General features: G+C 36.7%; 1 protein-coding gene across 1 annotated transcript in view; it reads left to right on the top strand.

The window, feature by feature from the left end:
* RXYLT1 (ribitol xylosyltransferase 1) overlaps positions 1 to 24,023 on the top strand; it is a 28,328-nt gene extending 4,305 nt beyond the window's left edge. The window contains exons 3-6 of the mRNA XM_036758436.1: positions 3,352 to 3,454; positions 20,214 to 20,528; positions 22,032 to 22,202; positions 23,392 to 24,023. Of these exons, the coding sequence (XP_036614331.1) occupies positions 3,352 to 3,454; positions 20,214 to 20,528; positions 22,032 to 22,202; positions 23,392 to 23,812 (1,010 nt within the window). The 3' untranslated portion in view covers positions 23,813 to 24,023. The remainder of the gene's footprint in view (positions 1 to 3,351; positions 3,455 to 20,213; positions 20,529 to 22,031; positions 22,203 to 23,391) is intronic.
* Positions 24,024 to 25,744: the final 1,721 nt, after the last annotated feature.

Genomic DNA, 25,744 nt, shown 5'->3' with positions numbered 1-25,744 from the left:
TCCTCTCCAGCATTTGTGATTTTCTTGTTTTGTCAAATCTATCTTTTCTATGTGTGCTAAGCATTGTGGGCAACACAGAAATAAAACACTTGGTCTATACCCTCATAAGGCTTATAGTTAAATTGGAAAGACTGGACTAAAAATACATAAAACAATATTAAACACCAAAAAGAGTGTAAAATTAAGTGTTGATTGTGTACATTGGACAACAAATGCTGTAAGAGGTTGAAAGAGAGGAGGATCGGTTTGGATAGCTGAAATGCCAAGGAGAATAATCATGGTTTGGGTGGGCTTGAGATGGGCCTTGAATGGTTAGGATTTGTATAGAAGAAAGAAAATCTAGAAATGTTATTACAGGTAAGGGCAAAATAATGGAAACGTTCGTTTTCTTTTTCGAATAAATTTTTATTGATAAGTTTTTTTTTCTATATCACTTACCTTTCCTACTGCATCTTTTTCCCCTCCCAGAGAGTCATCTTTTATAATGAGAAAATGCAAAAGTTACATAGAAAGAAAAGGTTATCAAAACTTAACATACTGGAAAAAGTCTGACATTATATGGTCAGTGGTCCAAACCCAAGAAGGAGATAGGAGATCATTGAATGTGAAGGACGCACGAACAAAGACATGGAAGCTTGTGTTCTTTTTTAAAAATTGCATTGATGTATTTTAGTATTACATCACCTACATTTCCCAATATATCTTTCTTCTCGTCCCCTATCCGGAGAGTCATCCTTTATAATGAAGAATAAAAAAGGGGAGAAAAAGTTCAAAACTAACCAGCATATTGAAAAAATCTGGCATATGCAGTGTTCCATATCAGAACCAGTCGTAATTTTACAGCACTCAGAACCAAGAAGTACCTTGTCATGTCTCTTCTCTGACCAGTTTTGGTCATGGAATTCTAGTATACTCGGTTTGAATTATTTGGCTTTTTTATCATTTATATTGTTATTTTCATTATATGTATTGTTTTCTAGTTCTGCTTATTTCACTTTGTATTTAACATTTCTTATATACACAGTAATGTTCCATTGCATTCATGTGCCACAATTTGTTTAGCTGTTCCCTAGTTTATGGACATACACTTTGTTTCTACTTTTTTGCTACTACAAAAAATTTTGCTACACATATTTTGTTGTATATGAGGCCTTTATTTTTGTCACTGCCTTACCAGTGGAGTCTGTAGCTCCCAGTGGAATATCAGGGTGCCAGGGTATGGACATTTTAATCACCCTCTTTATATAATTCCAGATTAGGAAGCACATTTTCTTAGAGGTTACCAGGGACTTTCCAGCTCGCAAATACAATGTTCTTCTCAGTCTCAAAACTATCTCCATGATCTCACCCATTATAAAACTCTGTATGACTTTCACATATGTGACTGTCAGAGGAGAACCTTTAAAGCTCTGTTTTTTATTCTACTTGGCCAAAGGTTGATTGGTTAATCAACAAGAGATACTTCTGCTTATATTCACATCTCTTAATAAGCATATTTGGAGTTGCTAAAATTGAATGTAATGTCATCTTCTTATCCTTGATCCATTTTCTAATTCAGTATTTACTTTGCTTTAACATTTAGATGACCTGCACCTATACATTGGCATCTGGGATTATTACTCCTTCTATAACCATTTCTATGTCTGTCCTGTTAAAGTGTAGACAGTTTCTTTCTTTTTTATCCCCAGATCAATCAGCAAGCATTTGTTAAGAATCTACTCTGTGTCAGACACTATTCTAGTCTCTGGGCATACAAAACCAAAAATTTTCCTGACCTCAAAGAGCCTATATTCTTTTGGGAGGAAACAATTTACATGCATATGAATAAATAAATAAATAAATACAAATTAAATACAAATTTATTTCAGAAGGAAAACCATCTAGGCTAGAAGATCAGGAAAAGTTTTCAGTGGGAGGTTACACTTGAGCTTTGAAAGAAGCCAGGAATTCCAAAAGGCAAAGTTTAAGACATGCATTTCAGGAAAAGTAACTCTCAGCAGAGGCACAGAACCAAGGAATAGAAGGAGCAGGTTTGAGTAGACCCATCGATTTTGTCAAGAGAAATAACACATGACAAGTGTAAAAAGGTAAATAGGAACCAGGTTGTAAGAGCCTTTAAATGCCAAATAGAGGAGATTGAATTTTATCCTAGAAGCAGTAGGAAAGGAAGGAATCGTTTTCTAAGAGAAATGAGGTCAGACCTGTACTTAAAGAATATCACTTTGGCAGTTTTCTGAAGGCCCATATCTGGCCTTCTCTCTGTTCTCATATGTGGCTTTCTATTGCCCATCCCCATACCTTGGTGCTGACTGTCTCCAGTGATAGAGGTGTGTTCCATGACTCCCATCCTTAATTGCAGAGGGAATTGAAATTTCAGTCCCAGCACCACCATGAAGCTTTTTATAATCCCTCTCCCCCAAACAACCTTTCACTGAACCACTTTGTATCTATTTGTATTTATTCTCATATTTATTCTGTATATAGCTATGTATCACCTAGGTGTCTGTCCTACTAGAACACAGGCTTGTAGAGCAAATTTTGAATATCTTTTAAGCTAAGGAGAAGAGAACAATTTAATCACTTATGTAATGCCCAGTTTTAAATGTTAAAACTGTGATCCACCCAAACGTTCATGGGTTACTATTGATGAAGTCTTGAATATATGTTTTGTAATAATGACTAATACTGTTTTTTTAAATTTTGCCTATATTTTCCCTTTCATCTCCCTTTCCTTATAAAAAGGAAAAAGAAAAAAGAGATCAAAATGAAAAAAAGTTTACCAAAACCAATCAATAAATACTAAAAAAAAAATTAACATTGTGTGCTCTACCCTAGTAAGCCTACCTTCTCCACTACCACCTGTATAAAGAAATGGAATAATAGAGACCAGTATTCTTTTTTATTGGTTTTGTTCTTTTTGGGGGGGTTGTTCTTTTTTGGAAGGGGGGGAAGGCAAGGCAAATAGGGTTAAATGACTTGCCCAAGGTCACACAGCTAGTAAATGTGTCCAGTGTCTGAGGCCGGATTTGAACTCAGGTACTCCTGACACCAGGGCCAGTGCTCTACTCACTGCACCACCTAGCTTCCCCGAGACCAATATTGTAATCCATAAAATACTATTTAGAATATTAGTAATGTTAAGACATTGATAGGTTTATTTTTAGTATGGGGCTTATTTTTAAGCAGTTACTAACTGGTCCTTAGAGTTGTAAAAATTCATCAAGAAGCAAAGAAAGAGAAATATTTTTCTAGCTAATTGAATTAGACATTACTATATTGTAAATATGCACCTGTGTGTGTGTGTGTACATATATATATATATATATATATTTTTTTTTTTCTGGTTACCAGGTCTTTATCTGTGGCAGCATATTTTTGAAGGCCTACTTGAACCTGCTGATGTCACTGCTCAGTGGAGAGAAGGAAACTTAAAAGCAGGAAGAACATATTTCAGGTACTAATTGTGCAGCCTTTTAACTTTTAATTGTTTAATTTGTTTTCTAAGCAGGAACAAAGTGGGTTAGAGAGAAATATATTTACTTAAATTAATTTTGATTCAATCTACTTGCTGTAAAGAAGAGGGAAATAAACTTCTTGGATAACAAATTAATGTTTAGAATGGTGTCCTTGGACATTTTCTTAAGAAATTTTAAAATACCAATTATTTTTAAATTACCAATTAACTTTGACAAGAAGACAAAATTACTAAATAAATCCCAAAGTACTTTTCATGTTGCCTGATCACATATGCCTGATGCATTTTAAAAATGTATTTTGGCTCAGGGCGGAGCCAAGATGGCGGCTGGTAAGCACGGACTAGAGTGAGCTCCGTACCCGAGTCCCTCCAAAAACCTATAAAAATGGCTCTGAACCAATTCTAGAACAGCAGAACCCACAGAACAGCAGAGGGAAGCAGGGCTCCAGCCCAGGACAGCCCGGATGGTCTCTGGGTGAGCTCTATTCCACACGGAGCTGGGAGCTGGGAGCTGGGAGCTGGGAGCTGGGAACGGAGTGGAGCAGAGCCCAGCCTGAGCGGCATGGACGATCCAGACCAGAAGCCAGGCGGAGGGGGCCCTAGCGCCCTGAATATGTGAGCTGCGGCAGTTACCAGACCCCTCGACCCACAAACACCAAAGACTGCGGAGAAGGTTAGTGGGAAAAGCTGCGGGAGTGGAAGGAGTTCGCGGTTTGGCTTCCAGCCCCGGGGGCAGCGGAGGTGGGGCAGCTACAGCTGTTGTTACTTCCGGCTCCAGGCCCACCTGGTGGGAGGAATTAAGTGGCGGATCACAGCAGGGGTGCACAGCCTGCCGAAGATCTGAGCCCAGTCTGGACTGGGGGTCCTTGGGGAAGGAGGAGTGCGGCTCTGACAGAGCTGGCACCTCCCCCCCAAACGTAGAACATAGAACTCTGTAATCTACAAGCAGTCATACCCCACTGAAAAACTCAAGGGTCAAGTTAGTTGGTTGGGAATATGGCCAGGCAGCGAAAACGCGCCCAGATTCAGTCTCAGACTTTGGATTCTTTCTTTGGTGACAAAGAAGACCAAAACATACAGCCTAAAGAAGACAACAAAGTCATAGAGCCTACAACCAAAGCCTCCAAGAAAAACATGAACTGGCCCCAGGCCATAGAAGAACTCAAAAAGGATTTGGAAAAGCAAGTTAGAGAAGTAGAGGAAAAATTGGGAAGAGAAATAAGAAGGATGCGAGAAAACCATGAAAAACAAGTCAATGACTTGCTAAAGGAGACCCAAAAAAATACTGAAAAATACACTGAAGAAAACAACACCTTAAAAAATAGACTAACTCAAATGGCAAAAGAGCTCCAAAAAGCCAATGAGGAGAAGAATGCCTTGAAAGGCAGAATTAGCCAAATGGAAAAGGAGGTCCAAAAGACCACTGAAGAAAATACTACTTTAAAAATTAGATTGGAGCAAGTGGAAGCTAGTGACTTTATGAGAAATCAGGACATTATAAAACTGAACCAGAGGAATGAAAAAATGGAAGACAATGTGAAATATCTCCTTGGAAAAACCACTGACCTGGAAAATAGATCCAGGAGAGATAATTTAAAAATTATTGGACTACCTGAAAGCCATGATCAAAAAAAGAGCCTAGATACCATCTTTCAGGAAATTATCAAGGAGAACTGCCCTGATATTCTAGAGCCACAGGGCAAAATAAAAATTGAAAGAATCCATCGATCGCCTCCTCAAATAGATCCCAAAAAGAAATCTCCTAGGAATATTGTTGCCAAATTCCAGAGCTCCCAGATCAAGGAGAAAATACTGCAAGCAGCCAGAAAGAAACAATTTGAGTATTGTGGAAACCCAATCAGAATAACCCAAGAGCTGGCAGCTTCTACATTAAGAGATCGAAGGGCTTGGAATGTGATATTCCGGAGGTCAATGGAGCTGGGATTAAAACCTAGAATCACCTACCCAGCAAAACTGAGTATCATGTTCCAAGGCAAAATATGGATTTTCAATAAAATAGAGGACTTTCAAGCTTTCTCAGTGAAAAGACCAGAACTGAATAGAAAATTTGACTTTCAAACACAAGAATCAAGAGAAGCATGAAAAGGTAATCAAGAAACGGAAATTGCAAGGGACTTACTAAAGTTGAACTGTTTTGTTTACATTCCTACATGGAAAGATGATGAGTATGATTCATGAGACCTCAGTATTAGGGTAGTTGAAGGGAATATGCATATATATATATATATGCATATATATATATGTTTATGTATATATATAAGTGAATGTGTATGTATGTATCTATGTGTATATGTATGTGTATGTATGTGCATATATATATATGTAAAAGAGAGAGAGCAGACACAGGGTGAGTTGAGGATGAAGGGAAGATAGCTAAAAGAAATAAAATGAAATTAAGGGATGAGAGAGTAACATACTGAGAGAGGGAGACAGGGAGAGATAGAATGGGGTGGATTATCTCACATAAAGGTGGCAAGAGGAAGCAGTTCTATGGGAGGAGGGGAGAGGGCAGGTGAGGGGGGAATGAGTGAACCTTGCTCTCATCAGATTTGGCCTGAGGGGGAATACCATACATACTCAGTTGGGTATTTTACCCCACAGGAAAGAAGAGGGAGGAAGATAAAAAAAAAAAAAGGCAGGGGGATGATGGAGTGGAGGGCAGATGGGGGTGGAGGTAATCAAAACAAACACTTTGGAAAGGGGACAGGGTCAAGGGAGAAAATTCAATAAAGCGGGATGGGTTGGGAAGGAGCAAAATGTAGTTAGCCTTTCACAACATGAGTATTGTGGAAGGGTTATACATAATAATACATGTGTGGCCTAGGTTGAATTGCTCAACTTCTTAGGGAGGGTGGGTGGGAAGGGAAGAGGGAAGGGAATTTGGAACTCAAAGTTTTAAAATCAGATGTTCAAAAACAAAAAAAGTTTTTGTATGCAACTAAAAAATAAGATACACAGGCAATGGGGCGTAGAAATTTATCTTGCCCTACAAGAATGGAAGGGAAAAGGGGATGAGAGGGGAGGGGGGTGATAGAGGGGAGGGCTGACTGGAGAACAGGGCAACCAGAATATAAGCCATCTTGGAGTGGGGGGGAGGGCAGAAATGGGGAGAAAATTTGTAATTCAAACTGTTGTGAAAATCAATGTTGAAAACCAAATATGTTAAATAAATAAATTGCATTTAAAAAAAAATGTATTTTGACTGTGTAAAAAGCATACCTTGAGCTTTAGATATTGCAATGTTGAATCTTTGGGGGCTTCTTAGAGGGTACAAATGGGAAAGATATCTTTTTATTGGCAGAGTATTTTAACATAAATGCTCTTGAAGTTAAAGTGAAATTTTTCATTTTTGTCCCCTTCTTATTACAATCATGTTTATTTTTTAAACCAAATCAATATGAAGCATAACATTCTGTGACCTTGCTTGTTAAAAAATTGTTTTATATTTGAACTTTATTAGATGATTTTAAGAGGTTTGGAATACTGAATTATGGTACTCAGAGGGAACCATATTATTGCTTTATATTCAGTAAAACCAATATTTTTAATTGAGTTTTTTTCTTATCTATGACTTTATAGAAATTTTGTCTTATTCATGGAATATTTTAAAATGAAGAGGGTTCTACGATTCTTCACTCCAAAGAATTTAGCAAAAATTGTATCATTTGGGAAAATGTGAGCCATAGATCCTATTTTTGTTGGGTTTCTATTTCTTCCTCACCCATATCAAGAAATAATATTGTTAAATACTTAATGTTACTTAAATTTTCGTTGCCAGTTAAATTCTTTATTGTATATTTTTGTATTCCTAAAAGATTTTTTCCGTGTGTCTCTTTTCAAAATAATCTCACTCTGAAAGTACCAAACTTTTTGTTAAGTTTGGTAACAGGGTAGCTATAAAATTTTAGTTTTCCTTATCTAGGTGTTATATTCACATGCATTGTTATTCTTGATTGCATACTGATTTTGCAGTCCATGAAAACTCAGGTCTTTTTTAAACTGAATGGTTTTCTTACCATTTCTTCCCTACCTTAACTTTTTTCAGTCGATTTTTTTTAAACCCAAAGTAGGCCTTTGCATTTATTTCAATTAGCATTAATCTTAATATTTAATCATTCTAGTCTATCAGAATCTTTTTTGACCCCAAGTCTGTCATCCAACATGTTAACTCTCTCTCCTGGCTTTAAGTCTTCTGAAGATTTAATAACCATCCATTTATTCTTATAAATTTGAGTGTGTGCTCATCAAATAAGAATCTCCTATACTACTCTACCTAGACTCTTAAAATTTGTGACACTCTTATTTTGGTATTGTCAAAGAATTGGGCAAGGTTCATTAGCTCTCATAAGAGAATATTACTGTCTAGTTGAAGAGGAAGGGAATCTTTCCTTCCAGGTGGTGTTTAAGAGGATCCCTCTACAAAAGGCTTTTTCTCTGGTAAGTCACTGGGGTACAGGGATGACCCTTAGTTCTGAAAGTTTGTAGCAGAAGAGTACAAGCTTTAGTGGATGCTCCTTCTGGAAGAACTTTGCATGTGATCTCAAACTAGGTCTACTTTTCAGGGTCCTGCTTGTCTAAGGGTAGAGTCCTCTATAACACCTTCCCCTTTCTTAGCTTCTGTTTGTGCATTGATGAGAGTTGAATTACACAAAAAGAGGCAGAGGGTACTAAGGATAAGTGTTTTAGACCATCAGCTCTAAATATGAAATCCTTATCCAATAACCTGTGAATTGACATACATTCAGAGGAACAGATTCACATCAATATGGACGCTCAATTCAGTTCAATCCAATTAAGCTACCATTTAGGAAATACCTGCCTACCATTTTCTTTTTCTCTCTCCAAAAAGAATATTTGCCCTTGGATCTCAGGTAGCACTTTACATTGTAGTGTTTTATGTTATAATTATCTTTCTTAGCATCCTACCAGACTGTAAAGTGCATGAGGTAAAGGTTTGCGTCTCAGTTAAACTTTGTATCTCCCCCAGTGCCTAACCTCAGTGCTCTGGATGTTTTACTTTTAAGAGGAATATTGAATACCCCTATTGAATGCAGTCTTGTAGAACTGAAATTATATGACCTTTAAAATGTTGGATGATCAGGCTTTATATTTTTGTATGTCATGCTCATTTCTCTTTCTTGTGAATATCTTTAAAAAAATGCCTCAATCTAGTAATAGTTAAACTGCTCAGTGAAGGTTGGCTCTCCTTTGTTGTTAGAGCTAGGAAATAATATGTATGGAGCAAATTTCAATTTCCTCAATTCAAGGAAACAGAAGGAAAAAAATAGGTCACAGCATATCAACATTATGAATTGCTTTCAACAAAGAAATTTAAATTGTGTATTATATACAAAGAACTTTGGGAACTGAAAAAGGAAACCTTGGTGAGAGAAAAAGCCTAGGGTGTTAAATTACTGGAGAAAATTTAAAACAAAATAAAGGTATCACATTCACAGTAGGAATATGCTTTTGACCATTAGTTAGGAGCAAGAGTTACTAAGATCTAGGCACTAAAAGCTTGTGAAAAAGTACCAATGAATTATTTAATTCAGTTTACAAATATTCATTAAGTGCTTAATATGTATAACTGTGTTAGGTGCTAGGAACACAGACAAAAATAAATCTGCTCTTGTCCTCCAAGATTTGGTACTCAGTATGTGCAGTTAAGTAAATATAAGAAAGAACTGTTTAACAACTGAGATCAGGAAGATTTTCACAGAGGTGATAGCACCAGAACTGAGCCTTCAGAAAGGAAGCTGGTGATCATAAAAAGCGAGAGTATTGTCTAGGCAGGGGAGCCTGTTCAAAGACGCAAAGGAAGAAGGCAGAATGTCTTGTTTAGGGAACAGCTAGTGGTTTAGTTGGGCAGGAAAGTTTGAGTACAAAGAAGTAATGTCATGTGTCTGGAAAAGTAGTGGGGAGCCAGAGAGCAGAGCAGTTCAAATGTTGGACTAAAGATTTTGTGTTATATCCTAGAGGCTATGATAGGGAGCCAGTGAAGATTTTTGATCAGGGAAGTAACATGGTCACACCTGTGTTGTGGTTGTATTAAGGATACATCAATGAAGTTGGAAGCTGAAACTAGGGAGACCAGTCTGAAAGACATTGCAAATAGTCCAGAATGAAAGTGATGAGTGCCCAAATGGGTGTTAGTAGCCTTGTGAATAGAGAGTGAGGAATAAGTGCAAGAGATGATAGGCAATAGAATTAATGAGACTTGGCCAGTTAATTGGCCAAGATATGGGGATTGGATGACCATAGAGGATGCATTTAAACAAGTAAAGACTAGAATCAAGTAAGTGGGGAAAAAGCTAACAGGTGTATAAAAATGGTTTTTTTTCTTTACATTATTTGAAGAAATGTGAAAAAAGAACAATAGTTGTTTTAGAAAAAAATATAGACAGTAGTTTTGAGAAAAATATTTTTTATCTAATTGGAGCTTTGCAATTTCAGGAGGTATGCAACACAAATTACCATAACTGAGGATAGTTTCTTTAGAAAAATATAGTTTTATATAAGAAAAGACCTTTCTAATTTATCCATTACCTGATTTATCTAATTTATCCGTGCCTCTGCATAATTGATTATGCTATGCTTAAATCATAAATGCAGGTTTTTAAAGTATAAGGTAACCACTATAAAGTACAAGCTTTGCCCCAGATAAGAAATGAAAAAAATGCATCTTTTTTTTTGTTGAAAACTAGGAGTGAAGCATATGCTGTCTGAATATAGTCAATGTAGTAGTTGGTTTTGCTGAACTGTTTCTGTTGTTGTTTTTAATCTTTTTTACAAGGGAAGATTCTGAGTAAGAAAAGAGGAGGGGCATATTTTGAAATGAATATAATATAAAATCAAAGGGCTTCAGTAGCACTTTAAAAATAACTAAGTATAGGGATTGTGAAGAATGACCAAAAGCTTAGAATATTATATTGTAAGACTTTAGAACGTCAATAAATTGAAAAAACTAAAAGGCGGGAATTAAGTCAAATGAAATAAAGCCATTGAGAAAGAGAACAAGGGAATGTGAAAATAAACAAAGATAACTCAATATCTTTATAGGTAGGGTCATGGCATGACAACCCTTGAAAATAAAGAAAAAGATGTAAAGGCCCTCAGCCCTGATCTTCAGTAGTGACTGTAGAATATTGTCAGAAAGGAAGTAGAACACCTTAACTATTGGTATTACAAACTTTCGTCTAGTGTTAAACAGTCAACCTACTATTGGAAAAATTGAGCCACGTCAGTATTGGCGTTCTCATGATAAATAAAATGAGAAGACAAAGCAAAGCTGCATAAACATGGAAAGATAATTCACAGGGTCTCCTTGGGGAAGTAAAACATTCTATGCTCCAAATCGTGTCAGCATCATTCTTAATTCTCTCCCTTTTGCTTCATTCTTGGAGAAAGCTTCTCCAAAATACTGTTTTCAACTCTTTGTACTCTTAACTCCCCTCTGGGATTTTTCCCTTTCGATCATCCCTCTCTACCTAATTTTTAATCTCTCCTTATCCATCAGCTCCTTTCCTTCTGTTTATACACATGTCCAGATCATTCCCCTCACCCCTGCCTTGAAAACCTTCACTTGATCCTACTATCCCTTTAACCTACTATCTAATTACTCTTCTACCTTTCACAACCAAACTCCAAAAGGAAAATCTTTCCATACTCATTGCTAGCACTCTAATCATTTCACAATCACTTGTTGTCTTGCTTTCAACCTCATCACTTACCTAAAACTTCTCCCTCAAGTTACTAATGACATACTAATTGCAAATCTCATAGTCATTTTTCAGTACTTATTCATCTTGACCTCTCACAAAATTTGACACTATAGATCATCCCCTCCTTCTGGATATTCTCCTCTTGGGTTTTTGTGATACTGTTCTCTCATGTTTCTCTTCCTACCTGTCAGACAAAATTCTTGTCAGTTTAATACTAAACACCAAATTAAAGAAAACACACTGCAAACCTCAGCTGTCTGAAGTCTAGACAGAAGACTCAGCACAGTCTGATCTTACTATCAGACTGCTAAAATGTATTTTATTCAGTGTTTTACAAGTCTGCAGAAAGCAGAGTAGCATGAGATTCAGCTCATAAGGAATAAAAAAAGAGCAGCTAGACAGCTCCTCTGACTGCTTTACCAAGCAGAGCTTAAGCAAATGTAGCATTCCACCTAACAGAACTTTTCATAGGTTGAGTCGACTTGTGATAAAGCTAGTCATACAAATATTGAAGTTATCCATGTGACATATCCTCCAGGGTACGTTTATTAAGTGCATACTGCATGCTACGCACTAGTACCAGTATGAAGTAGAATTATAGAATGAATTCTGTTTAATACTTTCCTCTACTTAAGCACATTATATTTGATGAATTAACAAAAAAAAGGAAAGAGAAGAAAAGAAAAGAAAGGTCATATAACATATTGTAGAGAGCCTATGTCAGAATCAGTACTACTTGGATTCAAGTCTTAACTCTGACATGTACTGACTGTGACTCTTCTCAGTGCCCAAGTTAATTGAAATTAAATGATAGAGATAAGTAGGTTGTCTGTATCAGTGTAAGGAGTTTCTGTAAAAATCATTTAACTGTTACTGTGTGTTGAAGATGGTCCCTAAAAGCCACACATGTGCTTTATTATGGATTGCATCATAGAATTGGGTCATGCTGGGGTTGTTAGGAATAGGCCCAAGAAAAAGATCTCAGTAATAAGACACTGCTTACAAATGGTACAACCTGAAATCAGTCTATGCAAACAAGGGAACGGTGCTAGAAAATAGGAAATGGAGGTAGAGGAAGCAAAAACGTGGATCTAACAACCTTTCCTAAAAGAAGTTAGCAATTAATATAGTCACCCCAAAGAGGAAGCCAGAAGAGCTGGTCAAAAACCATTTTAGCCTTTTGATCTCCTTCCTAAGTAGAAGGAACTGAAAGCTAAGGGAAACACCAGTTTAGAAAACAAACTCATTGGTAAAACTGTATAGGATCATGGCAGTTTATGCGTGGTATTGTAATGTTATGTTAATGGACAGCGAGATGGCCTTAGAGCCAGAATATCTGGGTTCAGGTTCTGACATGTACTGGCCGTGTGACCCTGAGCAAATTACCTCACTTCTCTGTGACTAGAAGATGCAGAGAAAGTGTGGACCTGCGTTGGTAGAGGGAATTTCTTCACCTGAGAGTTTCCTGTACCAGTCAAGTCACTGGTCAAATCATCCTATCCCAACCCCATTGCAGTTTGAAATGATGAAAAGGAAGGGAGGAAAAAACACATCTAAAAGGCAATTCAGCGGGAGACTCAACTAAACTAACATTGTCCCAAGAGTAATTCTAGAAAATGCTGGCAAGCAGTTGACAAATCCTAGGAAATGGAATAGAGCTTTTATTTCCATTTTCATCACCAATCATACTGGAACTCCACTTTTGGACCTTGATACTTCAGGCCTTAGTGTGGTCTACAAGGAAGTGGAAAGGTCACTTAAAAAGTTGAGAAGAGTAGTTGGATCAGATCAAGGAAAGAACCAGTGCAGGTGGTGACACAATTTCTAGAGTATTAAGTGACTATTTTGTACTATGTCATGGAGATTCCAAAAGGATAGAAAAAATGATCAATAATATTCTTGCTGAAAAAGACATTAATAAGTACTGGCCTGCGTACTTATTTTCTCATCTTTATAAATCACTATAAAAGTGTTCTACATAAATATCAAAGTCATCCTTAAAAATATGAGAAGGGAACAGCTTTCATTCAGTCATGTCCAATTCTTTGTCACCCCACTTGGGGTTTTCTTGGCAAAAATACTAGAGTGATTTGCCATTCCAGCCCATTTTACACAGTTGAGGAACTGAAGCAAACAGAATTAAGTGACTTGCCCAGGGTCACAAAGCTAGTAACTGTCACAGGCCAGATTTGAACTCAGGAAGATGAGTCTTTCTATCTCCAGGTGCAGCGCTCTATCCACTGTGCCACCTAGCGGTCCTGCTAGAGAACAGCTAGAATTCTGCGAATGATTGCCTACATTCAGCCACGTCTTTAGAGTTGCACAGTTCACTGCAAGTTGCAGAAAATAGAAGATTCTGCTGTTTGTTGATGACAAAAAAGCATTTGACTTGGTAGGTCAGAATGCTGTCTTGAAAGCACATCTCAAAACAAGGAGTCTCACATGCCTGTGTTAAGAAGGATTCCTGTCATGGCATCTTAGGGGTACTGTTTTTTTCTCTTATGGTAAATTAAGCAGACATTTCCCTGGCCACCTTAAAACACAATTTCTAAAAGAGCAGCAACTTTGGGAAAACAAGGATTTAAAATATAAACTATTCCCATGTTGGGCTTTTAGATCACTTGCAGTTTACTAGGTCTTTTTCACATGAACTATTGTCTGCCCATGTTTTAAATCATGTTTCAAAATGTCAGCTGCGCAAAATTTCATAGGGATCCATGTAATTAGATTTGGCTCATTGTTCTAGTTGTCATCTTTTGGGATCCTTATTCTGCCATCCCATTTGTTAGTTATCCCTTCCAGCTTCATGTCATCTGCAAATTTAATAAGCAAAAGTTATATAAAGTCATGTTTTTACTTTTTTTTTTCATTTAAGTTTTTTCCTTTTGTGGACAGGGGGGAGGGGAGTTGAGGATAAAAGAGATATTTGAAGGTTTTGTGCACACCTGCCCTTTGTACAAGTGGGGATTATACCTCAATTTCCTAGCCATGGAGACCCAAAAACTGGAGTAGGGAGAGCCTAGAGCATGGAATAACCTAGAACTTTGGAACTGAGGGACCTAGTTCAGGGACTCGAGAGCTAGGCCAGGGCTCCAGGCATGAGAAGCCAGGATGAACAGAAAACAGGAATCAAAAATGATGCATTGACCTAAAAAGTGGAAAGACTTTGGGAAGCTGCCAGGGGCTAAGCTGCAAAATTCACCTGTGAGTCAACATTTTACTTTTCCAGTCCTTTCTCATGAATTGATTTAAAATTTCTTTTGAGTTTGGTTTTAATTATTTTACTATCGTGTAAAGTTCAATGATTTTAAATAGTCTGGCTAACTAATACCTATAGCTGCTAAATGAATTACATTTTTACAGAAGTTTTGCAATTGCCGAACTGTAGATATTTTAACTGAGAAGCTGTGGGAAATTGTCTGGCCATTGGTTGCCTTCCTGTGCAAATATAGCTGTGTAGTTATTCAGAGTCTTTATGTTGAAAGGTTCCCAGGACATTGACATTTAATTTTTTTTGACTGCTCTTGTTAAAAGTAATAGAGACAACATGGTATAATGGATAAAGAGCTAGCCTTGAAACCAAAAAGACCTGAGTTTAATCTCCCCTACGACATACACTACCTGTGTGAATGGGGCAAATAATTTTAATTTCTAAATGTTCTAGATCTAGGCAACTCTCCAAGATGATAAGGTACAGACAAGTTTCCAGCCTGCATTGGTAGAGGGAATTTCCTTGCCCACAGAATTCCCTCTACCAATGAAATAATATAGCTCCAGTCTGTATCCCCAAAGTAAGATTTAACATTTTTTTTCTTAAATTATTAAAAAAAATAACCTTCTACCTTAGTATCTATAATTGTGAGTTTTTGTTAATTCTAAGAATGTCAACATCCAAGTTTTCTGTTTTGTAGATTTTAAAATTCCCTTTTCTAAGTTTCCATTTTTATCATTCTGAGTATATGCCAAATTTAATTATAAGCTCCCTAAATTCAGATTACTTAAGGACAGTTTGGATAGCTACATCTTCCTTTTCCTATTCTCTAAACATCAATATTGTACTAAGAATAAGAAAAAAAGAAGTTTGAAACTTCCTGAATTTATGATAACTCTATTTATGACTTAAGGTCAAACTTGGCATATCCCAAACTTAATATTTCATCGTATGCCTCTCAGCCTCTATACATCTGTAAATTGTACCAACATTCTTTCAGCCATCTAGGTGGGATTGAAAAAATAGAGCCAACTTTGACTCTTCCCTTTTCCATATTAACCTAAATAAAATCTCTGCTGGGTTTTATCTTAGTCCGTCTTCTCCCTACCCAACTTCACTTTCCACTTCTTCTGTCCCCTCCTTTCTAATTAGATTGGTCTCATTACTGACTCACGTTCTCATTGTTCACTTTCCTTTTCCTGGAATGTCCTCTCCAATGCTCCATGTCCTGGCCAATTCTCATTGATTTCCCACTTATTAGAACCACAACACTTACAATGCAAGCCATCAGTTATCACTTTATATATTCTTGCTTCATATCTGTTGATTTTTGTCTTTCCACTAGATTGCACTCTCTTTGAATTTAAGGACTGTATCTTTTGTTTTTGTTTTTTAAAAAATCTGAATTTTATGAACACAAAAGTAGAACAAAAAAAGGGGATTTTATGTAAAACCACAAATCAGTGCAGTTTGCTTTAAAAAAAATTAATTGTAAATTCACCTTGTTACTTTCAAATTTGTCCTACTTGCCAAGTTTCTCACTGAACTTCCTTCTCTTCTGTGCACTTTTAAAATGTTTCTATGACTCTCTTTTTGTTTATTCCTTCTTTTTGGGGGGAAACACTATTACTAGCCCTCTCCTCCCCACCCCCATTTAGAAAAAGAAAAACACAATTCTTGTGACAAATAAGCAAATCTATGCTTGTCATGTCCAAGAATTTATACTTCATTCTCTATTTTGAGTCTATCACCCCCTCTGTCAAGAGGTAGGGAATGTGCTCCATTATCATTTATCGGCATGATTGATCATTGCATACATCAGAATTCTTCTTTCAAAGTATTTTTTCTTTATACTATTACTGTATAAAGTGTTTTCCTGTTTCTACTCACCTCACTCTGTGTCAGTTCATCCAAGTTTTCCGAGATTTTGCTGAAGCTATCTCCCTTGTCATTTCTCATTCCATGTCATCCATGGTACCAAGGGCATAGTGTGGGCTTGGCAAATTCTTGTTGGTTGTTATAGTGATAACCTACCTGGTTGTAACAGAAGTTCTGAGTTCTTTCCATTCTTTCTTATACATAGCTACATTAATTTCCAAATGTTCATTATTTTGTGTATACCCATTTTTTTTTACTCTAGATGTAAGTTGAATTTACTTTTCCCCCACAGTTTTACTAGAAACTTGTTGTAAATGAAATTAATTGTTCTGGAAGTTTTCTATGGTCATTTGGGAGGAAAAAAGGAAAAAATACTAGTGCATTCATCAGCAATTAATACCAATAAGAAATGAATAAATTCTCTTTTTGTTATATACATGTGTAAACATCCTCCATGATATATATGTTCATGGGCAGATAAAGCAGCCATGCTTTTCATGTAACTTAAGAACCAATTGTTTGCAGTTTATTTTCTACAAATTCATTTTTCATTCTTTCCTTCCGTACTTCATTCTAAGACCTAATGTAGCATATCTTTATCTTATTTAGCTAAAAGTTAAATATTAGTAGATAAATATCCTTACAATTATTCTTTAAGAAGAAATGAAATAAAAGTGTATTCTACAAAATAACTTGGTGGTTAAGATTAGAATTAAAATATTAATTAGATCAGTAAGAGTAAATATTTTTAACCTTTTTCCCAGCTATCTTTAGTCTCACAGAAAGGTATGTCATATTAGCTAAAAATTTGGCAAATACGGAATTACTGAGTTATTCCTATTTTCCTTTTCTGGGTTATATTCGATGCTATGGTCCTGACTCTCTACATACTTATAGACATTATGTACCATACAGATATATAGTGGTACAAACATAATGCCTCAGGCTCATTAGGATATGTATACACAAATTCCATAGGAACATGCGTTCATTGTTTGTTGTGCTAGATTTTTAAAAAAAAATAGCATGTGATAACTATTTCTATCAGCAAGAGTCCAATTGAAAGATGAATGGAATGGTGATTAAATGGCTGGCCCTGAAATCAGACAGACTGAGACATCCTGCCTCAGATACATAACAACTTTCTGCTCAAGGGCAGGTGACAACCTCTCTGCACCTGAGGCAGCTCTGAGACCATCAGTTACATAAGTGTTGCTGATCCTCATCATAGCAGGGAATTTGCCTACCCCACCCCCTCAAAGTCCCCAAGTTAAGGAGGCTATAGTAGATAGTCCACAACTTAGGAAATTGGTTATGTTTTTAAAAGTTTTTATATAAGGTATTTGGGATACATTTGCTGTTAGAATGATAAATTTTGTGACTAGGATCCCAAGGCCAACCCACAAAAACTTACGTAATCCATCATGTATCTGAACTATAATACTGTAAAACCAAACCACTGTCTCCCTGAGAAAATAGATTTTTCTTAGAATAGACTTTGTCCTACCTGCCAAGCACTCCTAGTGAGAGTTCACCCAGCTCCAAACCAATGGCCCTGGGGTCTGGGGCAGGGGCTAGAAAGGAGAAAAACCCTTGCATAAGAAGCAGGATAAGGGCTGTAAAGTGACTAAGGGATAAAAGAGGAAAGAACAAACTTCTTGCCAGTGTAAATTCCCAGGGACGCTCACCTGGGCTAATTAAACTCCTTAGTTGTCCTCTTTCTTTCATTCTTCAGGCCACAAGGAGTGACCTGTCTGTTTTCTTGTCCACTTCTGTCAGACTGGGGTTAAAAGGTTCCCTCCTGTGTTGTGGATATGTCAAGAATTGTCTCTGTAATAAAATACTCTTGGTTTTCTCATTTTTTCATATTAAGCAGTCAGAAATGTTAGTAGTTCAGTGAATTTTGTCTGTATCATAGTTCCCTCTTTTTTTTGACCCTCAGGATTTTAGAATATCTGAGCTCAGGAAATATATAAGTTTCTTTTAAGATGAATTCAAGTGGCATTTAAAAAACATGTAATGCCTTAATTCATTGCTAGAAGGTTTTCTTTCTGGTGATAAATCTTTATTACTATCATCTAAGAGATGGAAGGGCCACAGTCTGTTGCATCAGAGTGGGCACCACTGTGGAAAAATTTCTAATCTTTTGAACTTGAAGAGGAAAAGTAATATGGTTCAGCTCAACTCTATTTGAAAGTCATTGATAAGGCATCATCAGATGTGAAAATGCTGTACATGCTGTTGTTTATCTTGATGTCTCTACAAATACCTAGAATAGTCTTCTGTGCATAATAGGCATTTAATAAATGCTAATCAAATCATTGATTACATTTAAAGAGGTACCTTTAAGGGCAGTCATTACCTATGATTTTCTAAATCCCAGCAAAAATGCTTGAAACCTAAAAAATGAAATCATACAGATTATTTACATTATATAGATGAGCAAAAACTCCTGTAAATTCTTGGCCTAAATTCACCTTTTTTCCCCCAGACTAAATCAAGTAAAACTAATTGGTGAGTAAAGTCACAATTGGTATGTGTATGTGAGTCCAAAAGGGCTGTCCTGGAAAGGAGTTATCTCTGTCAGAGCAGTCATGCTCATCTATCCATTTGAGGGCTAATAGGTGCTGTGCACGTGCGCGCGCGCACGCGCACACACACACACACACACACACACACACACACACACACACTATGGTTTGCAAGGATTTCAAACATCAAACTCGGAAGAAAGTGGCTTGTAAAGAGGTAGGGAGAATGACTTTTAAGATCCCTGCGTCCAGTGCTCTAAGTGACTCTCTCACATGGATACACAGAGCCTTCTCAAAGTCCATCATCATCCCCTTGAGGCAGAAGGCTACTCCATGGCCTTGCTCTCCTCTCAAGTGGTACAGTGGGTAGAGCACTAGGCCTGAGTCTTCCTAGAGCACGGAAGACCTGAGTTCAAATCCAGCCTCAGACACTTAGTAGGTGGGTGACCCTGGGCAAGTCACTTAACCTCTGTGTGCTCAGCTTTCTCAACTGTAAAATGCACATAAATAAGCACTTACCTCCCAGACCTGTTGTGAGATAATAATTGTAGAACACTTAGCACAATGCCTGGCACAAAATGAGTGCTCAATAAATGTTAATTATTATAATTATTGTTACTGTCCTCACAGCCTCCCTCCTTCACACATGCATCCACCTCCAGCCAACCAGAAATGGTTAGAGACTAGTCATTTAAAGACCCTCTTATACAGTGCATGTCTCCTTCATTTATAATCTGTCCTTGCCATTGTCTCCCCTCCTCCCCTTGAGCAACAACAACAAAAATATACGAAAATTAAAACCGTCATCATAAAAAGGAATAATCCTGCAAAACAAACTCTCATAGTGACTGTACCTGAAAATGTCTCTCTTGACATTTTTAAGTGCATCACCTTCCTGGCAAGAGGTCAGTAGTATGTTTCATCTTCAGTCTTCTGGACCCATGGGTTGCATGGATCAGAGTTCTAGTCTTTCACAGTTGTTTTTTCTATAATGGTGTCACTGTATAAAAGTTTCTCCTAGTTCTGCTCATTTCACTCTGCATTATTTCATAGAGTTCTAACTAGTTTCCTCTGAAACTGACTTTTCCACCATTTCTTATGGTACAGTGATAGTCCTTACATTCATATGCCATAACTTGGCCATTTCCCAGTAGGATACCCCCTTCGTTTGCAGTTTTTGGTTACTGTGAAAAGAGCTACTATAAATATTTTTGTGCATATAGGTCTTTTTTCCTTTTTCTTTGATCTCTTTGGGGTATAAGCCTGCTAGTGGTATGGCATTCTTCCACGAAGAATTGAGCAGAATTTTGACAAGATTTGCATTGAAGACTAAATGTCTTAACCAAATGTCAAGTTCCTTTGTTCTAATGTTACAGCTTCATCACTGGTCCAGCCCTACTCCCAGGATACTTTTCAGTTGAGGTGGATAACGTGGTGCTTATTTTAAATGGAAGAGAAGACACAAAGATCTCTTTCGCCACACAGTGGTTACTCTATACAAAAACTTTACTAGAAGCTCGGAAACTCCAGCATGTTGCTGTTGTCTTACTTGGAAATGAACATTGCAATAACAAATGGATTAATCCATATCTTAAAAAAAATGGAGGCTTTGTGGAACTACTTTTTGTAATCTATGATAGCCCCTGGATTAATGAAGAAGATGTTTTCCAGTGGCCCTTAGGGGTAGCCACGTAAGTATAAAGTAATTACATTGTTTTTCAGAATTGAACACTTTAATTTCTGTGCCATTAAAAGGAAGATTATGGAATCAACTTCATTTAAAGATTTTTCAGAACAGGAAAATTAGTTATCTATCTGTGATCATTAGGGACAGGTACACTTTACAGAAGCACATGTATAACCTATATCTGATTGCTAACTATCTCAGGGAAAGGGAAGGGGAGGGAGTGGGAATAGAAATTGGAACTCAAAACCTCAAGTAAAAATATTTAAAAATCTAATAATATATAACTAATAAAACACAGTACTAAGAGACTATATTAGTATGGTAGATATTATGCTACCATGTGGATCTCCTGTTAGCCAGTCATGTAAGATAGTGCTTAATCATATATTACAACAGGCTTATTAGGTTTTAAAAACATGATTTATCTCTGGTTTTTCCTCATCCACGTTAGCAATATGCAACAAGTTTCTGTTATGTTTCCTGGAGGGGTGAGGAGTCAATCTGAAAACCATCTTATATGGTTCTTTTTGTTAGTAGCAATTTTTAAAAACTAGATTAACCACCAAAAAGACTTGTTTATATAATCATTTGGAGAGGCAATGTGGTAGAAAGAACACTGGTCTGGAAATGTGCTCCTTCCTACTCTGTTTCTAATTCTTTGACCCCAGGCAGGTCACTTAACCTTTCTCATACTCAGTTTCCTCATCTGTAAATTGAGAGAGTTGGTATGGACCAGTGATTCCCAACTGGTAGAACTGAATCCACAGGCATCCACTATCATTATTAGAAATCTATGTACACACCACACACTATTATTGTTTTTCTTTAGCTCCAACAGAATACTCAGTATGACATAGTATAAGAAGCAAAATGCCTTCTATTGACTGAATAATGTCAAATGGATAGATATATGTCATTGTGATTAACAAACTGTAAGTTAATTTGAAAGTGTTCATGAATTCATAGCAGCTTTTTGTGCTAGTGTACTTTTAATTTACAGATACTAGCAGTACAGCTACTGTCATGTCTGTGGAATATTGTAAAAACCTGAAAAGGGAGCCCTCATATACGAAAGTTTGGAAACTATTGGTCTAGTGTCGCTAAGCCTCCTTGCCAGCCGCCATGCTGGAATTATGCACCAGTCACTGTTGCAAAGCTTTGAATGCAACCTACACAACAAATATAGATTAGTGATGGGAAGTATAAAAGGAAAATATAAATGCACCTTAGTTAGATAATCTTTCTATCTAATATAGAAGTAGCTGTTATTGATATTTATATATAATCATACTAATACATTATATTTTATAGTAATATATAATAAATATTAATATTTATAAATATGAGTAATTTGTTAAAGATGATTTGTCAGCCATTAGAAAGAAATGACACCTCAAATTATGTACAAAAATAATCCCTAATCTTTCAATCTGCGTTTCATTCCTCACTATTGAAATGGAAAATGGTATGACATATTATGCACTAATCTGTATATTTATTTTTATAGATACAGAAATTTTCCTGTGGTGGAACCTAGTTGGTCATTGTTGCATGATGAGAGACCATTCTTGTGTAATTTCTTAGGAACTATTTATAAAAATTCATCCAGGGAGATTCTAATGGACATTTTGCAACATGATAAAAACAATAAATTGTGCTGGATTACAGCCAGAGAAGAGTAAGTTCTGTTTCTTTTACATATTCCCTTGGTTTGCCAAAGTCAGGCAGAAGGCCTTGTTAGCCTGGGGCATTTCCACAAGAGGCAATTGCTGCACTGTCAGTATAGTTTACTTGTAGAAAGTAGAGTAGTATCTAAAGCTTTTAGGGGCATCTTACAGAGACAAGGTAGGACTTGAAGGTGGGCAGAAGCTCCATTAAGGTGGACTTGGAATAATACTGGCAGTCAAAGGCAAAACCGTTTGCCAGAGTTTGGCTCACTGGCATTGCTAGGTTAATTTGACTTCCTGGAGATGTGGTGAAGATGTGGTATTCATTTATCTCATTGGCATTCATTGTGCTATTTCAGGATTCTGTAGCTGGCACTACATCTATTCCCTCCCAGCTTCTGTGAACTCAGTTCCAGGAACACCTTGTAATTGGGAAAAGAAGGATGGGAGTAATCAACAAACATAGGAGGGGAAAAAAACCTGAGAGACCAAACTTCTGGTTGCTTCATTTAACACATCATAAGTGTCAAATAAATGTTGTTATTCCAAGAATTGTGGACCATGTCATATTTTTGCATGACAGTCTGTGGATAAACATTTTAAGGCAGAAAAACCCAGAATAGCCCGGGAATATCAATGTAGTATTCTCATTTGAAAACATTTAGAATCATTTTTTAAAAAATACTGTTGACGTAGGAACTTGGAGTTGCATTGTTTGATTCTCTTCTTTATAAAAAATCCTTCAGTAAAATTCAGCTAGAAAAGTTTTATTATTGTACTCTTGTTAAGCCCTTCAGGAAGTAAAATTATTTTAGTAGATGCTTTGTTCCAGACTATCAAAGTCTATTCCCAGTTCAGCCTTAAAGTAAATTTAGTATTACATATGGGTATTACAAAACTCTTTAAATCACTCATGAGGGGAAAATGGGAAAAATATATTTAAATATTAGCCATAAGAGTTTTTAGAAAGCTAATTGTAATATCTGCAGTGGTGGTCTCAAAATTTAACTTCTATTATAAACTTAAACATCAACAAGTCTCAGTGCTTTGAGTTCTTTTTAGGTAAGATTTTTATTTTCTTATTTACCAATATATTCTTTTTTAACCATTTCTGCTTCTTGATATTAAGGTATAATTTTTTTTCCTGAAGAACAGAATTAGTATGAAATGGGAATTCATGGTCCTTTTCTTCTTTTCTAGGTGGAAACCTCAAGAAACAAATGAAAGTTTGAAGAACTACCAAGATGCTTTACTTCAGAGTGATCTCACATTGTGCCCCGTAGGAGTAAACACGGAATGTTACCGAATTTATGAGGCTTGTTCCTATGGCTCCATTCCTGTTGTAGAAGATGTAATGACGCCTGGCAATTGTGGGAATGCATCCACCTCTCCTAGTGCTCCACTGCAACTCCTCAAGGCTATGAGGGCTCCCTTTATCTTCATTAAAGACTGGAAAGAACTTCCTGCTGTTTTAGAAAAAGAGAAAAATATGAGCTTACAAGAAAAGGTTGAAAGAAGAAAAACACTGCTTGGGTGGTATCAACACTTCAAAGCAGAGCTCAGACTGAAATTCATTAAAACTTTAGAACGCTCCTTTTTAATGAATGGTAGCAAAGGTTAGTTGTTCATTTGAACTCAAAGTTCAGACATGATAGAAAATGTACTTTTCAAAACTTTTAGTGTATGTATGTGTTTTTAAGGAAAAATGTGTTTCGTGGTTTACATTTAATAGACTACTGAACGTGCAGGGTTCATCCTGAGCTTCCTTATGGAGCTTACTTGTCCTGTCTTCAAACAGGAATTGGAATTAAATATTTTCTCCAAAATGCTAACCTGTCTCCCCTTTTTTGCCCATTTCATAAAATTGCATGGCTTTTATCCCTGGGCTTACACTGTCTGTTTTTCCAGAAGATACACACACACGTATACATATATACATGTGTATATATGTGTGTATACATACACACACATATACATCACACACACATATATTACTCACATGTATGCGTGTGTATGTACACACATGTATATGGATATATACACATGTATATATGTATATATATATATTGCATATTCAAGTAGTTTACTCTTCCTGTCTTCAAACACAAAAAGGAATTAAATTTTTTCTTAGAAATTCTAACTTCCCTCACCTTATTTGCTCATTTTCTAAAATTCTGTTGTTCCTATCCTTGAGGTTACCCTTTCTGACCTTTTGGATATATATATAAATGTATATTAATTTATGTACCTCACTCTTCCTGTCTCTAAACAGGAAATGGAATTAAATTTTTTCTCAAATTCTCAGCTCTTCTCACACTGTGTGCCCATTTTCTCAAATCCTATGGTTCTTGTACCAAAGGCTGCCTGATATGTCCTTTTGTGGATGTCATATATGTGTATATTAATTTGTATTATTTATAAGTAATTGTGTGCTCTTTCAGAAACCTGTCAGGAAGATAGATCACCATGCAGAGAGCAACTGTTGTTAAGATCAAGCTAGTCAGTTGACTGGCTATAAAGGGTAGTTATAGGGAGGAAAGGCATGGGTCCACCCAAGTAGCTGATGTCAGACATAGTCACAGGAAAAAGAGGATCGAGGCAAGAAGCTGCCGTGGGTTAGAAACAGAAGGTTCTGATCACTGGAGCAGAAAGAGTTTGGGGTAGAAATTGCCCAGGATTCTGGATAGCTCCTAGGGGAGAAGTCATTCTAACAAAGTAACCCAGGTCATCCTACCTCCAGGTTTAGCCCTCTGTCCGCTAAAGTGACACATTGCCTCTCAATAGCTCTCACAGACACCACTTCTCTAGTTGTGTGACTTTTAGTAAGTTACTTAGTCTCCCTGAGGTTACCTTTTATTGTCCGTAAAGTGCAATCTCTAATACTACTTCTATTCCTAAAGTTGTATGATTTTGATTAATAATAATAACTGGGTATTTTTTAAGTTGGCTGCCAATTTAATTATTACAAAATCTCCAGTTAACTAATTTGTAAAAGTTAACTGTTGAGGAAGAAAAAAGAGAAGCCCAAATTATGATCCAGGAGTTTAAATTCCTACTCAAGGCCTTCATTTAGATGGACCCACAGTCTTTTACCAATCTGCTAAAGGAAGAAAATGATTTGAACTTCCTAGATTAGAAGGGAATCAGCAAAGGTAGTGGCAGTGATATATCTTTTACTTGTTGGCTGTCAATAAGCAGAAAAGAGAAAAGAAACTTTACCAGAACATGCCAATTCAGTTCGTTTTGCTTTGGGAAACAATCAAGAAGCATTTATTGAGCACTACTATATTGGGCAGCCAAGTGGCACTGCTGGATAGAGTGGCACTGCTGGATAGAGTGCCAAGCTGGAATCAGGAAGACCTGAGTTCAAATGTGGCCTCAGGCACTAGCTCTGTGACCCTGGGCAAGTCACTTAATTCTGTTTGCCTCAGTTTCCTCATCTGTAAAATGAGCTGGAGAAGGAATGGCAAACCACTCCAGTATCTCTGCCAAGAAAACCCCAAACGGGGTCATGAAGAGTCAGACATGACTGAAAATGACTGAACGCCAGCAA

Source organism: Trichosurus vulpecula, chromosome 5 (genome assembly GCF_011100635.1).
Source record: "Trichosurus vulpecula isolate mTriVul1 chromosome 5, mTriVul1.pri, whole genome shotgun sequence".
Classification (NCBI taxonomy): Eukaryota; Metazoa; Chordata; class Mammalia; order Diprotodontia; family Phalangeridae; genus Trichosurus; species Trichosurus vulpecula.
The sequence above is the reverse complement of the archived record's forward strand: the minus strand, read 5'-3'. Positions and strand labels throughout refer to the sequence as shown.